Here is a 27,891-nt window from a genome sequence, read left to right as displayed (position 1 = left end):
ATACATATATATATATATATATATATATAACTGTACCACTGTACCAGACCAACCAGAAGAAATTACTTGTTTTGTCCTTTTGCCTGAAATCTTAGTTTCAATACAACCAATACTAAGTACTTGAACACACTAAAAGCATCCTATTTTTAAGTCAGCAATATATGCTCTCACACTAATATCACCAGGAAGCAAATGTGATGGGCTTAAACTGGCAAATCAATCAAACACACTATGAAAAGCAGACAGAAAAGAAAAATGGCTATTCTGTGTAATAACACCTGTCATGTAGATTGTTGAAAAAAGTGGAAGTATTAGCAAAGTCAGTGACATGAGTATCAATATTTAATAAGTCTGGGATACAAAAACAGGGGGAAAAAGATTTATAAGTCAGACAGCCTTTCCAGAGTAGAAAAAACAAGGTTTGTTTTTTTTTTAAATAAGTTATTCTCTAAGCAAAGACTTAATAGCAAGACTTAATAGGGTGCCTATGTCAATTTTGCCACTGCTGTTGAGAAATAACTGCAGCTATCATGTGCACGGTGACAGTTTTTTCCCTTCAGAACTCCCAAATGTAAGATCAGAGAAAGAATGGAGGAAAGGATTAGCAAAAAGCGTACATATGCTTGAAGTGTTGGTCCAGAAACACCCCAAAGATCTGATGAAGCCAATTCATGTCTAAAAGGCAGATATGAAAGTTCTTGTGCAAATATTGTTATTTCCAACCCTATAAAAACAAGGTTATTATTTCTTAGTAATGCCCTTTTACCATAGGACCACCTTTCATAATGTAACTTTTCCTGTCTTCATGACACAGTAGAACCTAAAATACAGGCACATAGTTTAAAGAAATTAACCTCAATAGAAGTTGCATTTGATACAAGGGTTAAATTACGTCCATCAGCAGAACCTTTGAAGGAACTAAAAGTCTTTGCACACAGTACAGATGTATCAAAGCATAATAAAGAAAGCGATACACAAAAATGTAAGTGCTTACAGAACTGGGGTGAGTCAGCTCATCATCACCAACTCTAATAGATCAACATCCAAAAATGCAGTCTGTAACATGGACACCATGTGCCCAGAACTGAATGCTTTGGGGATTGGAAGTTTGTCTTTGGGGTTCTTTGGGATTTTTTTTTTCCCCTCTAAGTCATGATTTTTAAAAAGTATTTTGTGTATTTAAACACATGAGAGGAATGGCCAAACTTCCTCATGACAAAAAGATACTATAGAAAAAAAGGATTTATGTAGGAGAGGCGCAAAATGCCCCCACTGCCTCAGGCAGAGGGAGGTTTAAGAAGGGTACACAGCAGCAGGGGAGGGCAGTAGCCCACTGGAGGTCCTACCCAAGGGGTGCAGGTGTACAGCTGGGATGGTGACAAGCCTGACTTTCAGCCTCACCGACAAACATGACGTGACACTGATACAAGGAGATGTGCTGGATCTGTTTAAGTGATATAAAAAGCTCAAGAGAGATAGATGCACCAGTCCTAAATGTACAAGCTTGCACCTTCTCTTTTCCTGTCTCCATTGAAACCGAGAGATGTGATTAATTGCTTTTAGGTAGGGAGAATGGTCGATACGATTTGCTTGAGCCTCAGTGTTTCCATAAGAGGGCATTCAGATAAATGGGGACAGTAGCTCAAAAATTTCTTTTTCTCCTGGTTTTATTTTTGAACTTTCAAAGCATAATGTAAATCCACTAAATTCTTGTTTGTCTCTATGAAGAGTTCTGCTTTGGAGATTCTGAAGATGATTAGATGTAATCATAATGAATTCTGAGCACGGAAATGATGATGTCTACTGCCAGCAACAATCATGCAAATTTGTAAATGTTTACAAATTTGCAAGCTAGACATATGCACCACTGAGACCAATATTGTAGTGCTATATTTAGCTTGTTCCTATTCCCCTCTCAAGACACATACACAATAATAACTTCAAGCGAACAATTTTATTTAGTTGGGTTTTTTTTTTTATACTGAAAGTGCAACAACAAAATATGACAGTTTGAATAGAAGTCTCAGAGGTGCAAGGCCGAATGTGAGAAGAAAAAGGTGAAAGAGCTCAATGAACATAATTCAACTATTTTTTCCAGTGTAAAACTTATTAGAAATGAAAGTCCAGTGCCCTCTATTGCCAACAGTAGTCATTACTTTGCTTACTTGGCATGTCTAATCTGAGGGAAGCCCTTGTTATTCTACAAGAAGAGGCTATAAAAACAAGAATGTGAAGACGAATTATTTTAATATAATAAAAATGCATATATTTTAGTCTTTCTAATTTTACTAATTCACTCTAAAATTCAGATTAAAGTCTGAAATACTGCATCATCTTAGAAGCATTCAAAATGCAGTCTGTATTCATTGAGACATTTCTAACAGTAAAAGTGTTTTCTCATGCAGATGCTCATCGTTTAAGACAATATGCCTGTGTTAGAAGGGAAGTCATTTTCATGGAAAACATTTTAAGCCTTAAAATTTGATTTGGAAAAATAACATAATCTTTGCACATGCAGAGATACTGAGAACATGACAGTCTTCAGTGACCATAACTGCAGCAGTGACAGCTCTAATTCTCTCTGGTGGGGATTTCCTTGGAGGGCTGCTGCACACAGGGGCAGGATGGCTGTGGTGCCAGGCCTGGAGTTCCCACTGGCACCTTAGCTGGGGAACAGGATCAGGCTTGGAGATGGGTATATAGTTCTGGTGGAGGCAGATTCCATTTTCCCAGAAGAAAGGAAAAGCTGTCCCTGACCTGTAGCTGGTTTTGAATTTATGCCCACTAAAGGCAAAGCAGAGAAGACATGTCACTGCTTGTACAGCCAAGGCAGCAGACAGAAGTGAGCCTCACTTGCAAGCAAAAGGTCTTCTGAGATGCACAGCCAGCAGCCACAGCTCCACCAAAAGATGTGCAGATAATTAGGTGGAAGGAAAAGTTTCGCTTTCCATCAGAGCGAAAATTAATCTGCTCTCCAAGAACTGTCTTGTTAAACTGCAGTCATTCAAACCTTTTTGGGGAAAAGAGCCCACAACAGGCAAAGCTGTAAAGTCTCCTGGTAATGGGAGAATGTTCTGCAGGAAAAACATTAGAAAATCTCTTCTCTTCATGCACACAGAATAAACCTTTACTGTTTGAATATCAACTCAAAAAAAAATTAAAACGCAACCAAAATCAATACAGAGACAGTCCTTTTTTTGCTAACAGCAAATATCTATCTTTGTGACTTTGAAGCATAACAAAACACAATTTTTGTCCTTTCTAGGTTTTCAGTGAAAGGTGTTTTTTTCCATACTGACAGTTTGCAAGGCATCTCCACCTCTGTGGTGGCCACAGTGGGTCATGAGGCTCGCACTTCTGATGTTACCAAGAACAGGAAAACCAGAGAAGACTGCCTTCTTAAACACTACTTTGCTTTTGTCGTGCAGCACTGTGACACCACACAACTTCTGGTGTTCCTTGCTTTTACAGCAAATGTAACAGGATAAAACCTCTATCTCCAGTTCAGGCCTCTACACTGGGCAGAATTAAATATTTGTAAACAGTAATTTGATTGTTTAGGGAGACGTTTCCTAAGTATTTTACCAACAATAAGCTGAAAAATTGCTTCATAAACAAAAGATAAAAAGTCTTCAAGTTTGTAAATTTAAAAGCTTTCGTGCAGAGTTGATGCTACGTGCAAAATTCAATGCATAAGGATGTTTGTGCCTTTAAACTGTGCCGGTTTCTGCTCATAGTAATGATCTGTTCACTTATTTTGGTCATACAAAAAAAATCTATAAAAATATATTAATGGATAATACAATTCCTAGAATGAAAATTCTGAGTTAAATAAATAGCAACATTGACATTGATATTACCTTAAAAAGCACAGTGAAAATAATTTTTAAGTTATTTTTTATTCGAGGAAATTTATTTGAAACATAATAAATATTCACACAGCAAGAATCCCATTTTGCAGCACCATAAAAAATGGTGCAGAATATGGAGACCTAATAGGTTATTTACTGTATATCAATGCAAATAATTCTGAGGATGTGTATTGTCTGATATTTCTTTATGTATTCTGCAGATATCCAAAAAAAAGAAAAAAATCTCTTAACACTTAACAGTGCAAATGTGTTTTCTACACCAGGTTTAAACATCATTTGGCTTCAAAAGCTTTTGCTTTAATGATACAGAATAGACATGATGGGCCTTTGGTGTGCTCTTGCAAGATGTATTATAAAAAGGTTATTGGCACAAGAAAGTCTGGTATTTTAAAACAGTATGTATCCCAAGGGTAGTGTTGATCACATAGAGCTGGAAAGCAAACTTAAGAACTATTAATCTTCAATGAGAATTCTGGTTATTTGCCACACTGTAGCAGAGAAAAGTCGTTTGGCTCCCACATTAGGAAGCTGTTCTTTCTCATCACTTTTGCTGTAGCACTTAGAAGGCTGGCAACAGAGACACCAAACAGAATAATTAGGTGTTTAGGATGGATAAATACCAATAGCGGTGTCTAACCAACAGCAAATAATTCCAACCATATTTTTTTTTCAGATTTATCAAAAAATATACAATTTTAAATCTATCTGGTTTTCTGAAAGTTTTCTTTCAGAAAAAAAAATAAAAATCTGACACTGCTCCAAAGGTATTATCAATGTCTAATTAATGAATTGATCTAACATCTACCATATTCACTTATAACAGGGAGCTATTAAAAATTTGATAAGGGTTTTACCACAGACACGATTTCAAAATTTCCCTAGCAGTCCATCTTTTGTTTGCCCTGGAATCAATGGTTTTACATGTGATACCTGATCATCCTTGACATTTATCTCCAATTAGTGCTCCTTAGATGAATAGAGAACAATTTTTTCTCTAGTGAAATTCAGCAGAACTCTAATAATCTAATGGCACCATGGGGCTCAGCAAACTTTTACTTACTTTGTTTCTCCAACAGGCTTGTGTGCAGACACTAAATCTGACACTAAAGCATGGTGCTTTAGCCACAGCTATCAGAATGAATTTTTCTGAACTTGTCTACAATGACATTAAAGTTTTGTCCTGCAAACCAGTGCTGATGTACTCTCTGGAACTCAATTCTAAAGCTGAAATCCTACAACACCAGCACACCCTACTGAGAGCTTTTATTACATGAAGCAGATCTTTTCTGGTCTTGTAGACATGCATATGCAACTACTGTTCTGATTTTAGAAAATACAGCCCAGCAGCAGACATCAGTGAAGCTTAGGCACACTGATCAGAACCTCTACCTATGGGATTTAGTTCCAATTTTCTTACCAGTCACCAACTCATCCAAGCAACTGTCTTCATTTGACTTATAGGTTAGCTGTCAAGAAAGCAGTTTGGAGAGAGCTCATATTGAACATTTTAATCTGTGTTTTTGTGATTTGCTGCCAACCTCCATCCCTCCCCTCAGCTCCTTTTCTTGATTATTAACTGTTGTCCAGAAATATGGTTAAAGACATAGATTATTCACGGTGGTAAACACAAAAATCTGAAAGAAATTTGACAAATGAGATTATTACTATCTTCTCCACAAAACTTCAAAAGATTATGCCCTCCTGGAGTCTGCACACTTTGAAATCACATTTTCCTGAGTGGCTTTTTAAATTTATTTTAATTTGAAGTAACTGTGAGCGATAGCGTGGAAAAGTGAGCATGAGAGCAAACGCAGCACTGCAAATTCCTCTATCAGATGCCAGACTTATGGTTGTGCAGTCTCTCTGGACCTCAACTATACTGACATATTTCCTCAAAGGACCAGTAAACTATTCATTTGTGTCAGTTGTTCCTTTTGTCTGACATGCAGAAGGCACAGAAGTCACAATTGCAAGAGACTATATTAAAGTAAATGGGAGTCTTGAATAGCCTCAAGTTGTCCATGAACTTGAAAAGAGGGAACTGTGACCATCACCACACCTCCCATCATAAAAGCCACATACAAACCCTGAGCAATGATGCTATTTTAACTGCTACATAGTTTGACTAAAGCTGTAAGCTAGGCCTTTTGTGTGTACCCTTTATTCTTGCATATACCAGTTGACTGAACAATTTAGTTGCTATTTAAAACAATTCTATTAGTAAAAATTGTTATTCTACTAGCTACAAATATTTTAAATGAGGCTTTCAACCTTACTTCCTTTGGCACAGGTTTCATCATTGCTATGTTCCTTCACACGATCACACGAAAATGGAATCTAATTCCACATTTACCACACAAACAACTACTCCCTAATATTTCCAACTGCCCATAATATTTCCCTCTGCCATTTTTCACCACTTAAATTCTCCATTAAAAGGATAACTACTGAATGATCTTTGCTTTCCAGAGAGCCAAGTAATGTAGTACTCGGTATCCTTACGTTTGTTTTTATATTTCGCCTTTTTCAATAAGAACAGGAAGGACACCAAAGCATGAGGCAGAGGGACCATAAAACATTACCAAACATTTTTCCCCAAAAAATCTACCATGCTCTATCTTTGACTCTTGCTTCTACCTGATTGGAGATTAAGTGTTTACATGAAAAACGTACTGTCATATATAATGTTTTCTTTGACTATGCTGTGGAATTTTCTACTCTTTTGTAGCAGAAACAAAGACAACCTATTTAAAACTCTGAATTTACGAGCAATTTTATGAACATCTGTTTTTTATATCATAGATTAAAATTTTGAAAGCTCCTTTACAAATTACCTTTCTTTTATGAACACTTAGATGTTAAGCTTTGACCTCAAGCTATCCATAAGGATATAACCTAAAATTCAAGCTGCCAAAACTTACAATGATTAGCTGATGGTCCTCTCTCTACTCACAACAAATATTTCTGCTGCTGGCATTAAAATTGTCGGTACTTTGAGACACTCTCTCCTTAATGAGGGAACAAAACAAATTGTGAACATTTCTTTAGTCATAGGAATTTACTCTTTCCTTTCTGGGTGCAGTGTTGCTCTTTTTTTTTTTTTTCTTTTGTGCTGGAATTTTCAGGGTTTCATTGTAAAATTAATTGGCATATACAAGCTCTTTTATACATGCAAGTAAAGAATATTTCCATCTTCAGTAGCACTTTCTGTTTTGAAGTCTATTATGCAACAAACAATAAAAAATTTTTAACCAGTGAAGAATATAAACCCATTTACAATGGGGTAGAGGCACTGTTAACATAATTGTTGTGGCTGTTTCAAAGTTCCAGCAGAGAGCTGCTACACTTGAGGGACTGTGATATATTTACATTCTCCCAAAACACGTAGTTCAGGATTTCAGTTATATCAAATTTTAAAAGTTGATATCTGAGCAAAAAATATCATAGCCAGGACTAGCTGTATCTCTTGTGACAGCTCAAATTACAGTACTATTATTAAAAACTAGGTTACAATACCTTCCTTTGCTATCATTATGTGCACCCTGCAGAATTTCATTATTTTATAAATAAACTTCTTCTGAGGACAGACAAAAGCTCTTTATTAATAAAACGATATTAAAGTATTATGTTCCACATTTTAAAAATTGCTTTGCAACTTATTGCCTGCCATTTAGATGGTAAACTAAGAAGGTATCACTAAACAAAGTCATACACCATGTCTAGGATTAGAACGGGGAAAACACAAAGGTCTCTTGGATTACCTTCTCCCATTTCTCCTACACTTTAAATTTACTAAATGTTTTATCTCACAAATATTGAAAGCCAACTTTTGGCTTTCCTACTGAAATGTTGATGATTTGCTTATAGATGAGTTGCATACTCTAATCTTCAAAGCACAGATTTTATGCATAATCCATTTTCTGGCTAGTAACAGAAGTAAGAATTAGACAGAAACCTGCTCTTTCGAGAAGCTGTAAGAGGGACCAGCAAAATGTATTTTCCTCAGTTTTTCCATTTAGAGCACCCCAATCAACCTGCTAAAAAAAAATGTCTAGAGAGACACAGCATCACCCATGGCAATTGTAATCTTGCTGAGAGTTCTGCTGGATTTCCCTAGCAGATTTCACAGAGTTTTGGTAGCACTGCAAAGGTTTCCACGTTCTGAACATCACAGACAGAAAACTTTCAAGATGGTGTGGTTGAAAGTTTTGTATGGATTTCGTGTTAGGAACTTGACTCCACAGCTGAGAAGTAGCAGAGTTCATTGTCGAACTCAAGGCATCTGAGTCAGAAGTAGCTACACATGATCCAACTAAAATGTCACTGTGTGCATGGCCAGAAAAAGGAATAGTACTTCTCTCCAGGCCTGTGATTTGAACAATAGTTTTCCCACACACGTAAAAAATATTATGTGGGTTCTTAAGTTATGCTGGTGATACATAAATTAGAAAGCATTATTTTTATTTGCACCACAAGTCATGTGAAACAACTTGCAAATCTGAGTGCTTTGAAAGCTTACTCTGAGAATAAATGCACTGAGACACAAGTGCTCTAGACACTGAATTTTTAGGAAATTTATGCAGGTCTTTGGGAGGCAATGCACTACAGATGCAACACAAATGAAAATTTAGAACATTTAGAACTAAGCTTTTATTTTGACTGTATAAGCACAGGATTTTTAGCTATGGAGGGTGGTGGACATGTGAGAATTGTCTAACACAATTTCATTCAGTCCTAAATATTTTACAGTTAATTAACAATCTGGATTTCAGTATTCACAAATAAGAGAAATGAGTGATGTAATAAATTCCTCTATCTTAATTGCAACTCCATAGGCTAATCCACTCAAGACCTCTAGAACTACATAGGAGTGAATAAAAGCTAATTCTACAATGAAAGTAATTAATTTAGCACTTTTACAAAGCTGACGATGATGAGAAATCACTAACAAGGAGTTGCCTGTTAACTGAAATCAATTCCACATCTAGAAACAGAGATGGATTTGAACCACTGAAAACAAGTCAGCAGAAGAAGAGGGATAAATTTTAAATTTCACATGGAGATCCACTTCCATGTTTTGAAGACCACCTCTCTGAAAACATCTTGGTCATTAGAAGAGGGAGAAACACTCTCCTGGGACAGCATACAGCTCTTAACTGTGTTCATTCATATTACAGCAGGACCTCCTAAAAACCCTAAAGAAATAAAGCCTGCACAGTGTGTGACTGCACTGAAGGCAGGGCACCACACAGGCAGCCAGACAACAGGTATTACTAAACTCACCAGAAATACATGATTTCCAATCAGACCAAGTATTCTGGTGTTATCTGTAACAGTTTTGTAGGGCAAGAGTAATTTCTCCAAGATTTAAAGATCAAGAGCTTTTTGACTGATTGATTGTTGAAATAAGATGATTTTGTCCAAAACACAGGTGATCCTTGAGGTAAAGAAACTCTTGAAACATAGTGTTTAGAAGGTTTTCTTCAGAGTCCAAATGAAATAGAGGGAAATCACTATTTCTCCAGTATGTTTAGGAATGCATTTTCACATGCAACTAAAAGTATTACTTATAAAACTCAAGTAAAAAGTAGCTAAAACACCATTAAAGTACATTTCACTGTATTAGAATTGGAGAAAAGGCCTCTAGATCATTCAGATGACCGAGTCAAGCCTACCATTAAAAGCATCTGCTGATAGGTCGTATTTTCTAAACCCTATATAATTCTTTTTGTTCTTCAGCAACTTGGTCCAAGTTTCTTTGTAATTGCAAGCTTTTCTATTCCATAAACCAATCATTTCTGAGAAAACAATGCTCTAGGAACATGACATTTTCTTTAGATATAGGAGCAACAGTTACTCTTCATTTTCCATAACTATTTCTGTGACCATAACAAGGCCTAACTGGTAACACATTTCAAATTAGGTTGTATCAGATGATGGTGCTGGGGCTATTTTTTCATTTATGGAACACTAAGATTATAAATTACTCAAGCTAAAAATCTCACTGTTGTCAAGTAAAAGAAAATAATTACATCTTTCACCTTCTCTAAAACACTTCCATTATCAGAGCCATAAAAAAGTTGCTTTTTTTTTCTTTTTTTGCAATGGTACCCTGCTGCTGATTCATTTTGTTTGTGATTCAAAACACTTCCCAGAGCTTTTCTTTGCTTTATTATTGCCAGCCCAACTATCCCCACTTTTGTATGCATACGTTTTACTGCTGTCCTAAATATAATACTTCACAGTTGTCTTGTAATTCATCAATCAGTTTGAGAGCATTTGTTCAAGATTGTATTTCATCCTGATCCAGTCCTCCAAATTGCTGGATGTCTCTGCTGTAAAGATGCTGAGCACAAATATGTGCTGTCTAAATCACTTGAATAGTTATTAGAAAATGTTCTAGACCATGGAAAAGCCCTGTGGGACTGCCTGTTGGACTAAACCACTGCTGAGCATGTTTTTCAACATTATAGTGGTTGTATTTAGATTATTTTACTCCTCTTTTTTAATGCATAGAATCAGATGGGACACAATTAAAAGCCGGATTAAGCAAAAGATATATCACAGCTACTATTTCATTGTTAGCTATTACCAGATAAAATGATAAATTGTGGGATTGATTTGTTTTATTACTGGTAAATACAGCTGAATAATTATCCTCCAGGAATTTAAAAAAAAAAAAATCATCAAATTAATAGTATAAGTTAAATTTTTCCTGTGTGTTAAAGATAAAATGCTTGCATGCTGCCAGAAGGACATGCTTTAAATAAATTAGTTATTCTGTCTTTTTTTTTCCCCAGTACATTTATAATCTTTACCATTCTCAAAAATAACTATTTCAAAACATATTATAATTGACTTTCATAATTTGGTAACTGGATCACACCTCTTATCTTCAACCTTTCTCCTCTGCAATTCATCTAGTTTTATTAAACTTGTATTTGCAATTAGAAACAAAAAAAGACAAGGCTAAAGAGGAAAATCCTCTGCCTATTAGGGACATAACAAAGGACCCCAACAAACAGTAATACATATGCATCACTATTTTGAGAAAAGACAAATACATTGAGGCAGAGAACATTTTGAAAGAAGGATGGCTTATTACATTTCAACCTCTACTGAAATCAAAGGATTGGATGTCCAAAAAATTCGACATTTTTTATAATAAGTCAGTCAACTGCCTTCACCAATACCTGACACTTTTAAATGTTATGCTGAAAATTAAGCCTCAACAGAGGAATATTTGGAATTTGTTTTTGTTTCTTTTAAAGATACAAAAGATATTTTGGTCAGTAAATACATAAATAAATAAATTACCTTAGCAAACTGTGCATTTATCCATTTTGTGAAAGTTTTCTTTTGAACATCTTCCCGTTCATCTGCCAGAAAAAAAGTAAAGCACTTCATTAGATTTATTCAACAAAATAGTACAATATTGCTGATTAATGTTTCAGTCTTGGTTTGTTGTAAAGCTACTGATGATACTTCAAACACCTTCAGGACAGTTATTTGGATGTATTCTGTCCTTGCCAATCACATCAACATAGTTTGAAAGTCCATAGGTCCCCTTCATTTGGACCCTTCATGGTCCATCTGACCCATCCTGTGGTGTCTTTCCCTCTAGAAGAGAATATATTGCAGTAGGACCTGAAATATCCCATTCTAAATTTTAATTTAATACAGGTATGAAAAAACCCAAATGTCATCCAATGGTTTTGGCATCAGGAAACTCTTCTGTAGCAGTTTTAGAAAAATACTTGAAACAACAACTTTATCAAATTACTTGAGGAAGCCTTCTGGACCACCATAATAGTTCTCCATTGGCAGCCATACCTTATGTCTTTTCTGACTTGCAACTATTTATCTGTCAGAAATTGTTATATATTTTCCCTCCAGTGGAGAAAGAAAAAAATACCTAAATTTGTTCAGCCATACACAAAATTCTTCCTAAATTTTTTAATATGAAAACTTTGTAGATGGAGATGATTATCTTAGGCCTTGGTTATATATAAGTTACAAGTACAGTCTTGATGCTGAATGGATCTGGACAAACAAAGGTATAATTCTGACATATATTACAGAGTTTGGAAAAGAAAGATGCTTTCAAACTAATGCTTTTCATAAGCATTTGCTCAAAAAGAACTATTAGGCATCATCCCTGAAATACAAAGAACAGACCTCTTTCTTTGACAAAACAAAATCAACCAAACTAGAATTAAAGGGCATATATGGAAAAGGGTGCAGAATGCTTATACTAAAATAAAGTTCACTCAATGCAGCCTTTTGATTTGCAGTAAAATTCTCCACACTTCTTAAATAAAAAGGGACATTAAATTCCCATCTGAAATGGTCAGCAATTAATAATGTTAATGGATACAGATGAATTTGAAAGGCAGGTATGGATGAGCTACATGAGAAATGCACGGCATTAATTATGTACTTTGCTTTCCCTCCCTCCACCCTTCCAAGAAGCCATGACAAGACAAATCTATCTTTTTTTTCTTAAAACCTCAACTCAGTAGCACTTTAAAAATATCCTTCCTCAAGAATGTTTTCCAGTCTCAAAGATACAATATACTCATGAACAAAATACTAGAGTTTGCAAAGTTTCTATTTCATTATAAAGAACTACTGTATATGAAGGAGTATATTCTAATTGTGTTCAGATGATCATGAGTGAAAAGCTTGACAATACAATAGTACAACTGGAACTTCCATTAGAAAACATGCAGTATAATCATTCTGCCAATAATATGAGTATTTGCTACAATAAACTTTTTAGAGTTCTACTGCTGTTTACACCAAATAATGCTGCTCCCTGCTTCATCCTTTGGCTGAAAGCGGTACTTGAATAGTTAGAAACTCATCTAAAAGCAACAGCTTGTGAAGGAGATACATGCTTTTGGTAATACATGATGCTAAAGCTGTTAAAAAATTTATTTTTCCCCACAAGCAACACCTCCCTCTTTGTTGACTGTTAGTAACTTGTTTATTATATGACTTTTGTCTCATTCCAGCCATGTGCAGTACACAGAAGGTGAGAGAAGGAGGATGCATTTTGTTGGTGGAAGATACATATTCAATTTGATGTTGTATTATAAACTTCTTCAGCAATTTCATATACAATATTACATATAAATAGCTATTTCTGTTTAATCATCTCTGCTAAAACTGCCAAATGCAACCTTAAAGTAGGGTCGAAGAACAATATGTGGTATTTAGTAGGGAAATGGAAAGAGGCAAAAATGTCTCTTTCAAACTGTTCAGACTTCTGTTTTTCCACCTCAGGCAGCTGTAATAGCATATTTAGTAACAGAGTGGGTTTCTTTGGGTTTTTTTGGTTGGTTGGTTGGTTTTTTCACAAAGATATATGCAAGTACTTTAACTACTTTAATTCTTGTCCACTGAGCTAATAAAAAACTGTGTGTCCTGAGAAAAATGAGAGTCAAACCCACAATCTGAATGTCTGAAACTTCTTCAAAGTTCAGCCGATGCTCTTCTACCTTTGTAAACACAAATCTGTTCCACTGCTGTTATTTTTATACAGAGATCATTGCAAGCACTTTTATCTCTAGATGCTTGCTTTGACAAGTCATACCACAGCAATTTGATAGTGACAGCGTCCTAACCTAAAAAAGAATCAATCTTTTGCTTATGCATGGCACGATTTCCCCATTGTAAACATGATTTTTTTAAAAAAGGATGTTCTCCTAACCCAGATTTATGGATTGAATGCTAGACGCGCATGCTGAATGACATTTGTCTAGGTGCTGCAGAAATGTGCCAAGAACATTCATCTGCCACTTTCATAATGCTGTGTTTATAAGAGCTCCTTCAGCAGTGAGCCAATGAATGTCCTTGCAGGTGTTTTTACTGTGAGCCAATAAGAATAATCAAATGGCTAGGCAGGTAATTCCTTCACCTGTTCAAGTGTAATAGAATATGTTTATTTCTTTTCTTTCAAACTGAAAGAATTGCAAAACAGTGTACTGTCTCTCTTAGGATTCAATCTAAACATGAAACACTGCATGGACCCCCAATTCCTTTATTGCACTAATAATGTGATCTCTTCCCACAGCAGAAATGCTTTTCTCAGAATGATGAAATAATGGACACTGAGTGGAACAGGATTAAGCTCCTCTCTATAGGTTGTCAACTCAGAAAATTAATGCTCTGAGCTCTATAGAAAGCCTTCCAGAAAAACAGAGATACTGACCAGTGAGATTTACCTGATTTTCATGCCCTACAGCCTGTAGTACTACTTGTACTTGAAGAGATCGTGTTTTAATTAGAACACATTCACAAATGCGACTTACAGTTCTGATATCTGGTAGGATGAACATCCAGATTTGCAACTGTTAATGCAAACCTCTCAGATTAGCTAACTGCGCATTTCGCTTTAGAAGTATTATTCCAGGTTAGGCCTCATAAGAAATTATGGCCAGGAAAGAAAGTGCAGTATTTATGAAGCTAATCATCTCATAAAGGACAGTTCTGAGATTTAACCAGGTGGAAAAGGCAAAAGAGACAAATGGTACTCTGAAGAATGCTTAGGAACAATCAGGATTTAACAGAACTAAGATGCTATTATTAATGGCAAATGGTCACCTTACAACTTTCCTAAATACTTTACAGCTCATGTTTGCAACCTACCACTCCAATGTGATTTCCTTCTATTTTCCATAAGAAACCCCTAACATTATGTTGTCAACTCTAGTAAACTACACTTATTACTACACTTATTTTCCCAGTCTCCACTTCCATAAATAACAACAAACATATTAAATAAAAAATGGCATTAGGAAAAAAAACTATTTCAAATATCTGCTATGTTTTAGATACTGAAAACCTAAAAGAACATTAACAAGTCATTAAAAAGTAATACTTTCAAACAATTTGAGCTGACAAATACCAAGCAGATTGTAAAATAAACCAAGGTTCAGAAACACACTACACATGTCACTATATCATTCCATTTGTATGATAAAAGCCACTCTGCCACAGAAAACATGTAGCAGGGAGAAGGAAATTTGCACACTTTGGTGCATCATTCCCTCCTTTTTTAGAGGATCTTCATCCTCTCTTACTCTTGACACACCCAAATTAGTATTTGTTTCACAGACTCAGAGAATGGCCAAGGCCATAAGGGACCTCCAGGTTCAACCCCCCAGTCAAGGAGGGTCATTTGGAGCAGATGTCCAGGACCATGTATGGTTTTTATTATCTCCAAGGATGCAGATTCGATGGTCTCTCTTCTTACAGATTACAACATCAAGACTGCATCTTCTGCTTTCCACAGATCTGGGTAGTGGTTTATGACACAAGTGGCTTAGGAAATTCTCCTCTAGAGTAAGTACAGGCCATTTTTGAAAATTAGAAGACATTAAAAAAAAGTTTACTGGTACACGAGGGGTACAGGAAATAAGCCATATCCTCAGATTACAAAGTTTAATTTTAAATAAACAACAAAAAACCCATTGTTATTAAGGTGTCAAAAAAGATGTGACATAATGTGTGTAGAGTATTTGAATCACTGCAGAGACAGACAGTGACAGGAGGCTTAGCTGTGTGACAGAAGATTTTATGCAGCCTTCAACCAGCAGTCCCATCACAGGTGGAAACACAAACAGGAAAGAAGGGGATTTATCTTTTTTTGTTACACAGTGTTGCTCTGAGCTGGGTTAAACAATAATTGAATAGCTATATTTTGTCTACCAGGAACTATGAGCAAGTAAGAGAAAAAAAATTCTCATATACTGCTGAAAACTTTGAAACAATGCTGTTAAGGCAGGTGTCAATTCCCTCATTCGTGGCAACAGCAAGTTCATTGAAACACTGCACTTTAGAGAATAAACCCATCAAAATTGTTATTTGATTTTCTAGCAGCCAAACAATGCAGATTGAGAAAAGGTCAGGGTTTTCTTCAGTGAGTGGGAGTGAGTACCAGGAATGGTGGGAACACGAGGAACAAAAGAGGCCACAGACAGTCACATTATTGATACTCTGGCTCCATTGACTCACTATTCTTAGAGATTTCCAGCACATTGTTACAATACTCTGCCAGTAACTACAACTGCTGAGAAATGTTCCCTTCCCATTCTTGCTTATCTGAGGGGAAAAAAAGAAATCAATGCAAGAGAATGACTGAATTATATTTGAGTGGACTAGCTTTGATTTTTAGTCATTGAGGTCATACAAGACATTCACAAGCTGACAGGAAATACAACAGACTGCTTTGACAGACAGCCAATGAATTTAAGTCTATTGCTCATGTAAGGCAATATGGAACATACAGTTCTTTATCCATCTTCTTTAAATACACTGATGAGCAGTGTGTTCCCTTAATCTGAATATTGTTAAAACTCCTTGTTCCCTGTGCTACCCCTTGAGACTTTACTGTGGCACCAGAGTCAAACACCATAATCAGACCATCTCAGGCTTTTTAAAACACTGATGAAGCTATTCAGAAGCTCAGCAGAAATGGGACTCAGAACTCTCATTAATATAGATTTTTTTTAAAAAGTACAACTAAATCCTCTGAGAAATAGTATACCAAAATTTTTTGAGATAAATTTGGTAATATTTAAGGCAAATGTAGGAAATGAGCAGGTGTATCACTAACCAAAAAGACCTAATATCAACTCTGCTCCCCTCCATCTCCTTCAAATACAGGAATTCAGAGAGAGGGGATCCATTCAGTGGTCAGGGGACAAATAAGAGGATGGCTTTAAGACCCAATCTACAAAAGTTCTACTGACAGATTGGTGTAGCAGATTGAACTACTGAACTACCTGGCCTAGACTGAACCCCAGGCTGAGAAAACCTTTTACTTTTCTCAGTTCATTATGTTATTTGGAATTATTCTCTCATTATAAATGTTTAAGGGAAACTACTTCTTGACTTTTCTTATTTTAAAATTCTTTACGGCATTGCAAGTGTTTATATAAGGTCCCAGTCTTCTGACCTAACTTTGACTAATTAGCTATTTAGGGAAAAAACTACAGAGTGCTTTTCTGGGCCAGTATGGATGTCATGTGTAGAAAAGCAGCAGAAGCAGCACAAAGGATAGATAACATAACAGAGTACCAGCCTGAAACAGAAGGAAAGACGAAAAAAAAGAAAACAACAACAAACAACCAAACAAACAGAAAGATGAGGAAGCGGTGGGGTGGAAGAGAGAAAGGGAAGTAAATACCTTTACCCTGCCTTGGGGGAGGGGGGGGGGAAGGGAAAAAGACATATGGAAAAGTAGGAGTGGGATGGGAAAAGGCAGAGATAAATACTTCCTTTCTGGAAAGAAAAAAGGGATGATATCTGGTAGCTAGATCATATGCAGGGAAGCAGTGAGTCTGAACAAAAGAACTACTGGAGCATGTGCAGCTTAGTCAAAAAGATCTGACTAGCATCCAAAAGTACCAGGATAATGCAAACAAGCTACATATGATTCCTAAAAAAATAATGGGCAGCTGTGTAATGTATACATAGATTTAAATCTGAACAAAATCATGTAATCTGTCACGTTTGTTAACCATCCCCTACCATCCCCCCACCATTTCTCAACCCTTTTCTCCAAATAAATTGTGGCAGACGTGACTCCCAAGAAGAAAAGCAGGAGCACAATTCCAGTGAAATTTAAAAAGAGAAGAAAAGAAGCAGAATTTCAGTTCACATTTCCAGAACATTTAAAGTATACACAACATGGGGTATTCAGCTCCAATTCATACATTGGTAATGGTATTCCCAGTATATGGCCTAATCCTCCTCTGGTCTACCACACACAGATACACTTTGGGAACTGATTGTACTTCTCCATGGCTATGGATTTGACCCAGGAGGAAGGAGCAGAATGGCAAATAGAGAATAACTTTCCTAAAGTGCCCAATTGGATGGCCTTTGTCTTCTTGCTGACTGGCTCTTCAGTGAAGTAGCCAATGACTTAACTGTATAGGTTGGGGAAAAAAAAAAAAAAAAAGGTAGAGAAAGCATCAATGAACAAAAAAGAAAAAAAAATCCACTTTTTTCCCCTTGAAAAGCTTCCTAGAACTTTTTCCACTTGATTTTGTATGGAAGGTAAGCATGCTTTGAAAGAGGGCCCTGATTTCATGCCTCTTGTCATCAGGAGGATAAGGGCATGGAAACAGATTATCAGTGCTTTCATTTCCCATTTATATCTACATGACACTGATTGCCAGGACACCTCTCTTAAGTGCTGGGGACCCACCCCTGCCTTAGGCTTTCAAGGATAAGGGCTTGAAAGAATTTTGAACCAGAGTCTACCAAAAATACTCTGGTCTCTGTTATTGACAGCTTCGCAAACACAAGCTTAACTGTTTTTGGTAGTTGGGGGTTTTTTATTATTATTTTCTAACCAGGAATTACTTTGGATTCAGTACATTTTTCCCAAAGGGAAATCAATCCTAATATGCAACCTAAAAAGCCCCAGTGTTTCAATACACCAGATTTCTCTGCAAAAGATAAATCAATTCTCAAAATTAAAGAACTAACCTATCTCTGCCTGAGAAGCTAGTCCTTCAAAAGGAGTCCAGCTTATTATCTTTACATGGGAATATATGATAATTCATTTGGATATTCACCTGTGTATAAGCAGTGTCCCCTTTTTCTCTCTTTTTCAATGTCATACACATATATTGACAAATGAAAAGCAGGCTTGATAACATATTAGTGAAAGCTCATGCTATTTTAGCATCATACCATTGTTATAACAGTATTTTCTGAATACTGTGGATCATACATTAAATCTTAAAAATGAGGTAATATGTTTGTCTTCACTTAAACGCCCATGGTACTTAGAAGTGCTGTACAAGCTGAAACCACTGCAGCTTTCTGGAACTTGCAGAATATTATGTTTTAACTGTATTATCAAATTTTTGGCAGTCAGATACCAATGAAATCATGTTGCCAGTATGTCCAAGTACCTTGAAAAAATACCAATGAGGATGATTAAAGAGTATTTTTGTGTTGTTGCTAAAAGCAACAAAATCCATCTACAGGATAAGTCTCCTTAATGCTATAAAATGTACTAAATTAAAAAAAAAAAGGGGAAGGTTACCAACATTACCAAAATGTGAAAGAAAACTAGGAGTTGATCAAAACTATCTTCATCTTGTCAAATGAGTATATTTGGGGAAAATACCTTAATTTTCTTGATGGATTCATTTGAGCAGAATTTTTTTTCCTGTTCTTGTTTACAGATTAGAGAAGCAGAAGTCAAATGCTGCTAATACATCATGTGATGCTACATAAAATCAACAGAAATGCTTTTTGCCACATTTGATTTACTACTACCGTTATTATTTTTATATATAAAACCTATTGCAACTCCACAGCCCCAACCTGAAATTTTTACCACAGCTGATGAGAGATACTTTGATCCTTTCATCTCCCAAAAACAGCTAACGACTTATGAGGTTGGTTAGCAGAAATCACATTGTGCTCCAAGTAAGGAAGCAATATTTGTAGCTCAGACTCTTTGGTTGTTGGTCTGACTTGGACAAAAGGGTAGAATCTAACTGACATTTGAAAAAGAAACCAAACATATAACATCTTTGAAGGAGTGACTAGACGTGGTAAACTGATTAAATACATCTTGACTGAAGTGACTTTGGAGGTTCTTTCTTTTAAGCCAATTTTGTTCCTTCCCAGAGAAAATGTGAATCATTATCTGAAGACAGAGAGAACCAGTATCAGCCTTTTTTTCCTCCTCGGAGCACATATGTGTTTCCATACTCTGCTCCTTGCCCAGGAAGGACGGCAGCGTTCGGACACATCGATAGGCCCAAGCCAGCCACATGGCAGCAGCAGCAGTCCCTCTGCCAGCCCTATCCTACAGCCAGCACCCAGAAAACCCTCATCAGTTAAAGACTAATAAAATTGGTTTGTGTACACAGCACCTTTAGTGCACCCGTAACAAGCACTGTTACTCCTCTGTACCGAGGATCTGAGAATTGCTGAAACTAACTCAAAGTGAAAGCGAGCGCTCTCACCTTGGCTGCTGTTACACAGCCGGCTCCGAGAGAACCCCAGCATTATAAATGTCCCTGTCACTGCTGTGGGAAAAGTTACAGACCAGAAAACAGCAGCACTGGCAGCTCCTTTGTTTCAGCGATGTCACAAAAAAAAAAATCCCCCCAAAACAGGAAACTTGTTTTGGAAAAACTTCAAACGGCTCTGGCCTTTATGGTTTTCACCAGGAGAGTTACGTGCACAGTGAGGAGGAAAGCTGTGGCCAACACTGAAGTTTATTTTTCAGGGGACAGGGGCTATAGGTTCTTGTGTTTTTTTCATTTGTTTGTGGTTTTTTAAACCTTGGAAGGGAGATCAGCACTTAGTTATCAGTGGACCATATCACAGTAAGGTGTGGCAGAGACACTGCATGGGAAACACTATTATAACAGAGAATAATTATTAGAAAGAAAAAAAGTAAAGGTTATGTAACAAGACAAAATTACTCATAATTTTCATATTTATAACCTTTATGAAAAATACACAATTACTTTTGTTTTGTTCAGAAAACAGAAGATAAATGTTTACTGTTGGACCGAGTGTGTCCTTCCTTAGCTGGAAATTTTTACCATCTAGGTTTCTATTTCTGTTCAAATATGAGCAATAGAGGACCAAGGACTAAGGATGACAGTGTACATTCATGAGCCAGTCAGAGCATCACACATAAAAAAGGCAAAATAGGAGCCCACAAACTTTCTGAACTATAGACTTGCAACTAATAATAAGTGAAGCTGAAAGCATCATGATTTAAAACAGGTAATCAGAGTCTTACACATGACAGTCATACCTAGTGTTTCACACAAGCTTCTGATGTGAAAATGAAATTGCTGTTCTGTTTTCAGCAAATGCCACCTAGTGATGCATAGTTGCAAAGCTTTGAACCGCTGTGATTTTTATGTATTTTGTCCCAGATTTTCTGATTTGCTCCTATGAAAAAAAAGTCAGGCAAATGCTTTACATGGTCACAGACACTCCAAATTGATGTCACACAAGTGCAGAACACAGAGAAGGATGGGTTAACCACATGTGAAAGGCCAAGATTTGTTTCAGTTTGTATTAAAATATTCATTACAAACAACCATGCTAAGTACACCATGGTGGACAGCACTACTCCATAATATTTCAAGTTCCTTTTTTGTTCCTCTGTCAAAAGCAATTAGAGAACAGGCTGTTCTAGTCTGCTTGACTGACTGCTGTCTACTTTATTTCATCTGACCCAATTAGTATCTGAGTTAATTAGGAGAAGCTGCCACTGAGACATCAGAGAATGTATCAGAGAAGTTTGCAATTAGTAAGACCAAGGTGTTAATATGCAATTGTTTACAACACACACCCCCTGTTCTAACAGTGAAGATACTGTCATTGTAAAGCTAATAGCATCTACTGGCCCACAATTAGGCTTCTCCTTATTATACAACTTTTGCAAAGCTTTGAAAGAAAGAAAACATGCCCCTAAGAACACTGTCTAAATTAAAGGTAAGTGAACTGTGTTTTCCACTCCTGTTTTCATCTCACCTGAAGTAGACAAAGGAACGATAAATGTATATGAATCAAAGTTCTGATTTATTTAATTCACAGATTGCATTTTTTTATTACAGATTGCATGTTGTCAGGTCTCTTGGCATCCTCTCACCATCCCCAAGCATCCTCCTCTCTCAAGGAGAGAAAAGGAAGGATAGTCAGAGAGTAAGACAAAGCATTTCAAAAGCCCCTGTTGATACTGATAATTGGAAAGGGGGGGAAGTTAATATGGTAAAATTTAATTCTCCTAAAGCCCTTCCCATTTCACAGCTACTTGTACTGTTTGTAGTGGCTCAATTGTATGACTGGCTGAAGGATCTTAAATTTTCAGAAATACACATTAGAACATGATTGCCTAATATTACCGCACATTTGGGAAAACTCCTGTTTTGTACAGATGAAGGTTAACACAAATTAGATAAAAACCTAAATACCATCACTTCACAGAAAACCTGGATTACAAGGCATGTTAAATGTGCCCCCTTTACCCCCTATAATGTCTAGTGTTCCTGAAATTCACTGAATTTCTGCACAGAAATTCAAAAGTAACACCTTGCAAACAGCCACAATGTTTACTGTAGACTGTTCTTCTTTTAGCTTCTTTCTGAGGCTTCTATTTTTCATTTAACAGCTTTAGTTGGGAAGTGACATGTTTAGTTCCTAACACAAAGAAAAAAACATTCAAATTGGAAGAAGGGGGGATGTTGTTTGCCTCTTTCGTCTCTAAGATACTGAAAAATGAGAGCATAATAGAAATCAGTTTGTCTTCATCCACACGTGGTGACAACCATTACAAAGAAAATGCACTTTTTAGAATTTTTAAGACAAAGTATTAAAGTTAGAACTGAGCAACGTGCCCAGAGCCACCAATAGTTCCAGCTGTGTTTTTCCCCAGAAACACATGGGGAAAAACTATCATCATACAGAACAGACATAAGCTGTAGAAATTACACTGCTGAAGACAAAAGAAGCACTTAGGGTGAGGTGCCATCCTTGTCTATCAAGTTACACAATAGCATTGAGTTTTGGTCCAATATCTGTCTATTAAGTACTGCATTCAGAAGTAGGCAGCCTGTGACATACAGAGGAAGTACAGGATGTATTTCTTTTTAAGCAGTCAAGTGTAGGTCCCACTTAAGAACATTTTAGTATCTATAGTACAACATGCTTTGCTATATGTTGTTAAACATATTGCTTACAACTCTGCAGATACTTCTCAGATTATTTTTAAGTTGTCTAAGGAACTAACTGAAAGTCGTAAGCATGCAAAAACCATCTACCTGACATTAGCACATTGGGATTTGTTAAGTTTAAATACTCAGTTTGGGGCTGGACACATTGTTCATCCACACAAGAGGACAAAGCACAACATCTTAAATTTATCTTGGGAGCAATTTTTAGAAAGGTAACATCATTAGATTTTGTAACATGTCCCTGAAATTATTACTCCACTTTAGAATATTTGAAGCACTAGTGAAATATTTGTTAAAATTAGATTTAAACATGAGTACTGTTCATCTTCTCATTAAGTGGGCATTGTCTGAGCAATTTACAGGATTATTTACAATAACAAATTCTATTTAAATCTTGCAGATCTCATGCCCTCCTAACTCAAACTACGATTTTCTGACTGTACTAGACATGAACATTTTAGATAACTACTATATTTGTTGCCTGTATGTATTCTGTGTATTGATCGAGTTTTTTTCTCATTTCATACATCATTCAGAACTGCTTGCAATGAAGGATTTCATATCTATAACATTAAGTGAAGATTAAGAAATATTATTATTGATGTTAGGACAGCTACCTATTATAAACATTGATTTTTATTTCAATTCAGTGCCAACTCATCAGCTCTACTGAGAGGAGCTGTGTTTCCTTAATATAGATTCAGCACAGAAAAAGACAAAAACCCTCTATTTGTCATTCTTTTTACAGTTGTTCTTTTCCAGTCTAGACAACTCAAGGCAAGTGTGACATTTCACAGGATCATAAACTACATTGAAGAAACATACTGTCATTCTATTCCAATGTTTTTGCAACAGAAAGAAGAGTAATTTTCTTTGTAGCCTAATGCCTTTTAGAGGCACCTTAATCAATCTGCATACATATTTTGGTCACATCCATCCTAATAGAGAAATAGAAGTGAATAGATACTGGAATTTCATGTTTGGCTTCTATCTTGGAGGACTGTACAAAAGACCAGTTGAAAATATTCAGGGTAGAAAACTCACAAGCCAACAGAGGAAGGGAAGGAAGGGAAAAAAAAAGACAGTTCCTTCCACTCTCCTCGGCCTGGGACCCCAAACTCCTATCAGACCCCAGTAAAATATTTCCCTTCATATAGTGACATAATGGTCCAGACAACTTCTCTTTCTCTATGCATCCCGGAGTCTCCCAGTTTACATCACAGTGTTCAAAATGTGCATCACAGAAGTTTCAGTTTTGGAAATATTGATTATCCCTAGGAAGTAGTTTTGCCACTTTGTTCGCATATGCTTATATTGAGACATATCAGCATTTTTATTAAAGTAATAACAAAAGCATAAAAAATTGCATGTATCAAAATTTGAAAGATTTGAGCATGCATGAATGCTACTGAAGTCAGATAAGAATAATTAGGTGTTCTAAGCCTTTGAAATCAAACTTGGAAATTGATTAGGATTTCATGGCTGCTTTCCAAGACAACTACATTTCTTCAATTTATAACATGCATAAAAAGACAAAAAAAGCTAAGAAGAGAACACATGTATTTTATGAGGGAACTGTCATACCTTTGGTAAGTTCAGCATAAATATTTCATTGAACAATGGCAAAATGAGGTGGGAACAGGAATACCATATAATGCATGCACATGGCAAACAACTTCTTCTGCATATTCTTTGTTTGACAAGGCTTTAGTTTTGCAGAAACCAGAATTATGTGCATAAGAAGGGGACCTAACTCTTGCTGCATTTATGTATTGCATAGTAAGTTTTTCCAATGGTCAGTCTAAAGCAACAGCTTCTCAGTAAGAACACACCAAAAATAGTATTTTAAGTAGAAACTCAAAATATGTGTTAAACAAATGCAAAAATATATAATGCAAAAATTTATGGTTTCCTCTCCTAGTAAGGTAACAGGGAAGAAATGAGGATCCAAATGCAAAGACTCCAGATAAATTCTTACTCAAGAGGCTGAAACTGTTACACTGTGGCCTTGACAGATACTAAAAACTTGTACATGAACCAGGGAAACTCACTGAAATTAAAGCATGATGGTTTAGAATGGATCAAAAAAAAATTTTTACCCATTAATTCTCAGGAAGTTCAAGATAGCACTGTACAAAACAGTTCAATGTGAACACAACAGAAAACATACTTCCCCTTTCCCTGCTCAAATCATGTATAATTCCCATTTGTCTTCATACTTCTCCATTTATTTATTAATATTTCACCTCCTGTGCACAGTCTTTAGAGTTTTTTGTGGTTTCACACTCCAAAATTTGAATCTGGTCACCCGCTCACTATCACACTGTGGAACTCCTGAGCATACTAAATCCTTGGGACAAATGTGGAAAAGGATAAAAGAGGATTTATAAAATTTAATGGTGGAAAGGTATTCAGATGAATCTAAACACAAGTATCCTGAGGCAGTGTTCAGTAGTCTGAATTAGTCTTCAGTAAAGACTAATTACTAATACCCAGAAGCTGCAAGGTATTATCTACCACGTAATGGATTCTTGTTTCACAGCATTGCTAGATTTGGACTTTTAGGCTAATTCAGTGAGCACCAGGATTAAGAAAATTAGAATGGCTTCTGTATTTTGCTCCTTTTACTCAACTCACAAAAGAAATATTCTTTGGCCAACACAAGAACCAAAAAGAAAGTATATTTCTGAGAATTTTGAGAAGTGAGGAATAAGTTGGCTACTCCTCTAATATTTGCAACGCCTAACAACTAACTTAGCAACCACATAAATAGTGTCTATGTTATTTTGGTATTTTTACATCACTAATTGTCAGGCATTCTTCATCAGCATCATCAGCTTGATGACAATGACATACAGAGGTTAAATCACTTGGATATCTGATTAGCCATCAGAAACAATACTTCTATGACATTCAGGCTCCACCTAACATCACAGCAGATCCCAGGGAGTTTGCAACTAAATAGCAGTTTTGGAAATTAAAAATACTGCCATTCTTATAATGGAAGAAGTAGAAAATCATGCAGCAGCCAGTTAGATTAATAAAACTAACATGGAAAGCATTTATAATTAATAAAAAGTAACTTACAAAGGTCAAATTGACATGACTGTCATATTTCAACCAATATAAATGGAACTCTTAAAATTCTCTCAATTTCTCTTTTATTTTCCCAGTAATAAGGAAATGGAGTGAATTTCAGGTCTTGAACATTTTTCCTCTGCTCACAGTTTAGTCTTGAATGGAGAAAGGACTTTGGTAATACACAGTTCTCCATATTAAATTGTTTAACAGTTAAGGAGACCGCTGCGCATAAAAAACTCATGCTTTTGAAATTATTTACGTTCCAACCAAATGTTATACTCAAAACATGAAGAAAGTTTAAGATAGCTTCTAAACTGTGTTTGTTCATATAATCAGGCATGCAGACTGTATTTAATAGAATATGATGAAGATATTTGCCCCCTGCTAGGTTTTACACATGATAAGGAACTACCCAGAACAGAGACTGAACTTTTGGACTTAGCAAAGTGAGCCTGGTTACTAACTTAAACAGTGAGAGAATCTGATTGACATTTCCTATTTCCCCATGAAGCTAGGTGTGGTCATGAGAAAATAATCTTCAGTGCTAACAGCAAATATATTGAAAGAACTATTCATTGAGACAGGGGAAGAAGTAGGATACAGAAGAAATATGAAAACAAAATTTTAAAGCTGACTGTACTGTAATTGGATTAAATTATCTTCAAGACAAAGTAAGGATTTACACATAGGAAAACAAATTATGACAGTAAATGGAAATACGTCTCTATGGAAATGCAGTAACACTGTAAGACAGAACTGTAAGTTGTGAGACATTCATTTTCATTCACAAAGTTTTTAAAATTTTTACACATCATTAGATGGATATTAATCAGTCAGAGAAACATAAGCTCTTTGCTTTATTTTTGGAATATTTTTCACTGTGATCTTTGGCTTGTACCACATGAACCTCACACAAAACATGAGAATTTCTTTAATGATGTAACATTCAACCAACCTATATGACAGCTTATTGTCAGGACTTATAAATTTTAAAAATTGAAAAAGTTTATAGTCTCAAAACCAGAAAAATTAACTCATCTTCCTTTTAGTTGTTGGCTTATTTAAATGCACTTGATTTAAGGTGAGCATTTAAGGGTTGCCTGCTTTTTATTTTAAAATGGAACAGATGTACACCTACTTTTCGATGTACTGCACTGTCAAGACATTCCCCACAGCACTCCTGTAGTTTAGGGCTCTGCTAGAACAGAGGAACCTACTGTATATTTCAACTTTGAAATGAAATAATACTGCATGTACAGGAAAAAAACCCAAAACCAAACCAAACAAAACCAAAAACAAACCAACAAAGAATAAAAGAGTACTTCCCTATTTCACAGCCATTTGGCAGACAAGTCACTCTCCTGGTTGGAAGGAGGGGAAAAATGAGTGTCATTGCTTGAAATGATGCATGTTACTGGATTACTCTCATTAGTGAGGATTACAGTCTTGGCAGTCTAAGCAACATAGATTGAAATAACTACAGCATGTATAATACTAATGCTATGAAATAAGTAAATTATGGAATTATAGTCCATTATCAGTTTGTAAAGCTTAATACCTTTCCCAAGCTTTTTTTTTTAATTTCTCTTTTCCATAGAACTTTACATCTTTGAAAATGTTTCTATACTTCCTAAGTAACACACAGTTCCTAAGATTGCAGTGAAAGTAGCAGAGAAAAACACTCAAAAGTTGGCTTTGATTTTTACTACCAGCCTTGTCAAAAATATAAGCATTTTACAACTGTAAGAGTTGAGATTAGATATTACTTTACAGAATTAATTATTATGAATATTAGATGCTGCTTGAGAGAATGAACTAATACTGACAAAAAACATACAAGGCATTAAAATTCTGTGCACTTACTTACACCATATGGTTATAAAAAGATGAAAAAAAAAAGGAAGGTACATTAATTTTAATTCTACAAAATTGCAATTTATCAAGAAATCTGATTGTTAATTAACAGACTCTCTATGCACATTCAGAAGACTATCAAAACAAATACATCAATGAAGTGATTCAGAAACAAATTACAAACAATAAAAAAATCATCACGAGGTAATTTTCAAATGCACCCATATTCAAATTTTGCAGTATTTGTATCAAGTGAAATGTAAGACTACCCAAAGAACCAATTCAAACACATTGATATACACACATACACAAGGATATACATGGTTAAAGTACTGAAGTTTTTGTGG

At 35.8% G+C, this 27,891-nt stretch overlaps 1 protein-coding gene across 9 annotated transcripts in view; it reads right to left on the bottom strand.

The window, feature by feature from the left end:
• The window catches only part of DMD (dystrophin), a 922,945-nt gene that overhangs the window by 879,769 nt on the left and 15,285 nt on the right, over nt 1-27,891 (bottom strand). For all 9 annotated transcript variants that reach the window (XM_032679549.1, XM_032679551.1, XM_032679556.1 and 6 more), the window contains one exon: nt 11,190-11,251. In XM_032679549.1, the coding sequence (XP_032535440.1) occupies nt 11,190-11,251 (62 nt within the window). Of the gene's footprint in view, nt 1-11,189; nt 11,252-27,891 lie in introns of those variants that run through there.

The sequence above is a fragment of the Chiroxiphia lanceolata genome, chromosome 2 (genome assembly GCF_009829145.1).
Source record: "Chiroxiphia lanceolata isolate bChiLan1 chromosome 2, bChiLan1.pri, whole genome shotgun sequence".
Lineage (NCBI taxonomy): Eukaryota > Metazoa > Chordata > Aves > Passeriformes > Pipridae > Chiroxiphia > Chiroxiphia lanceolata.
Note: the sequence above shows the minus strand (reverse complement) of the source record. Positions and strands in the feature narration are given on the sequence as shown.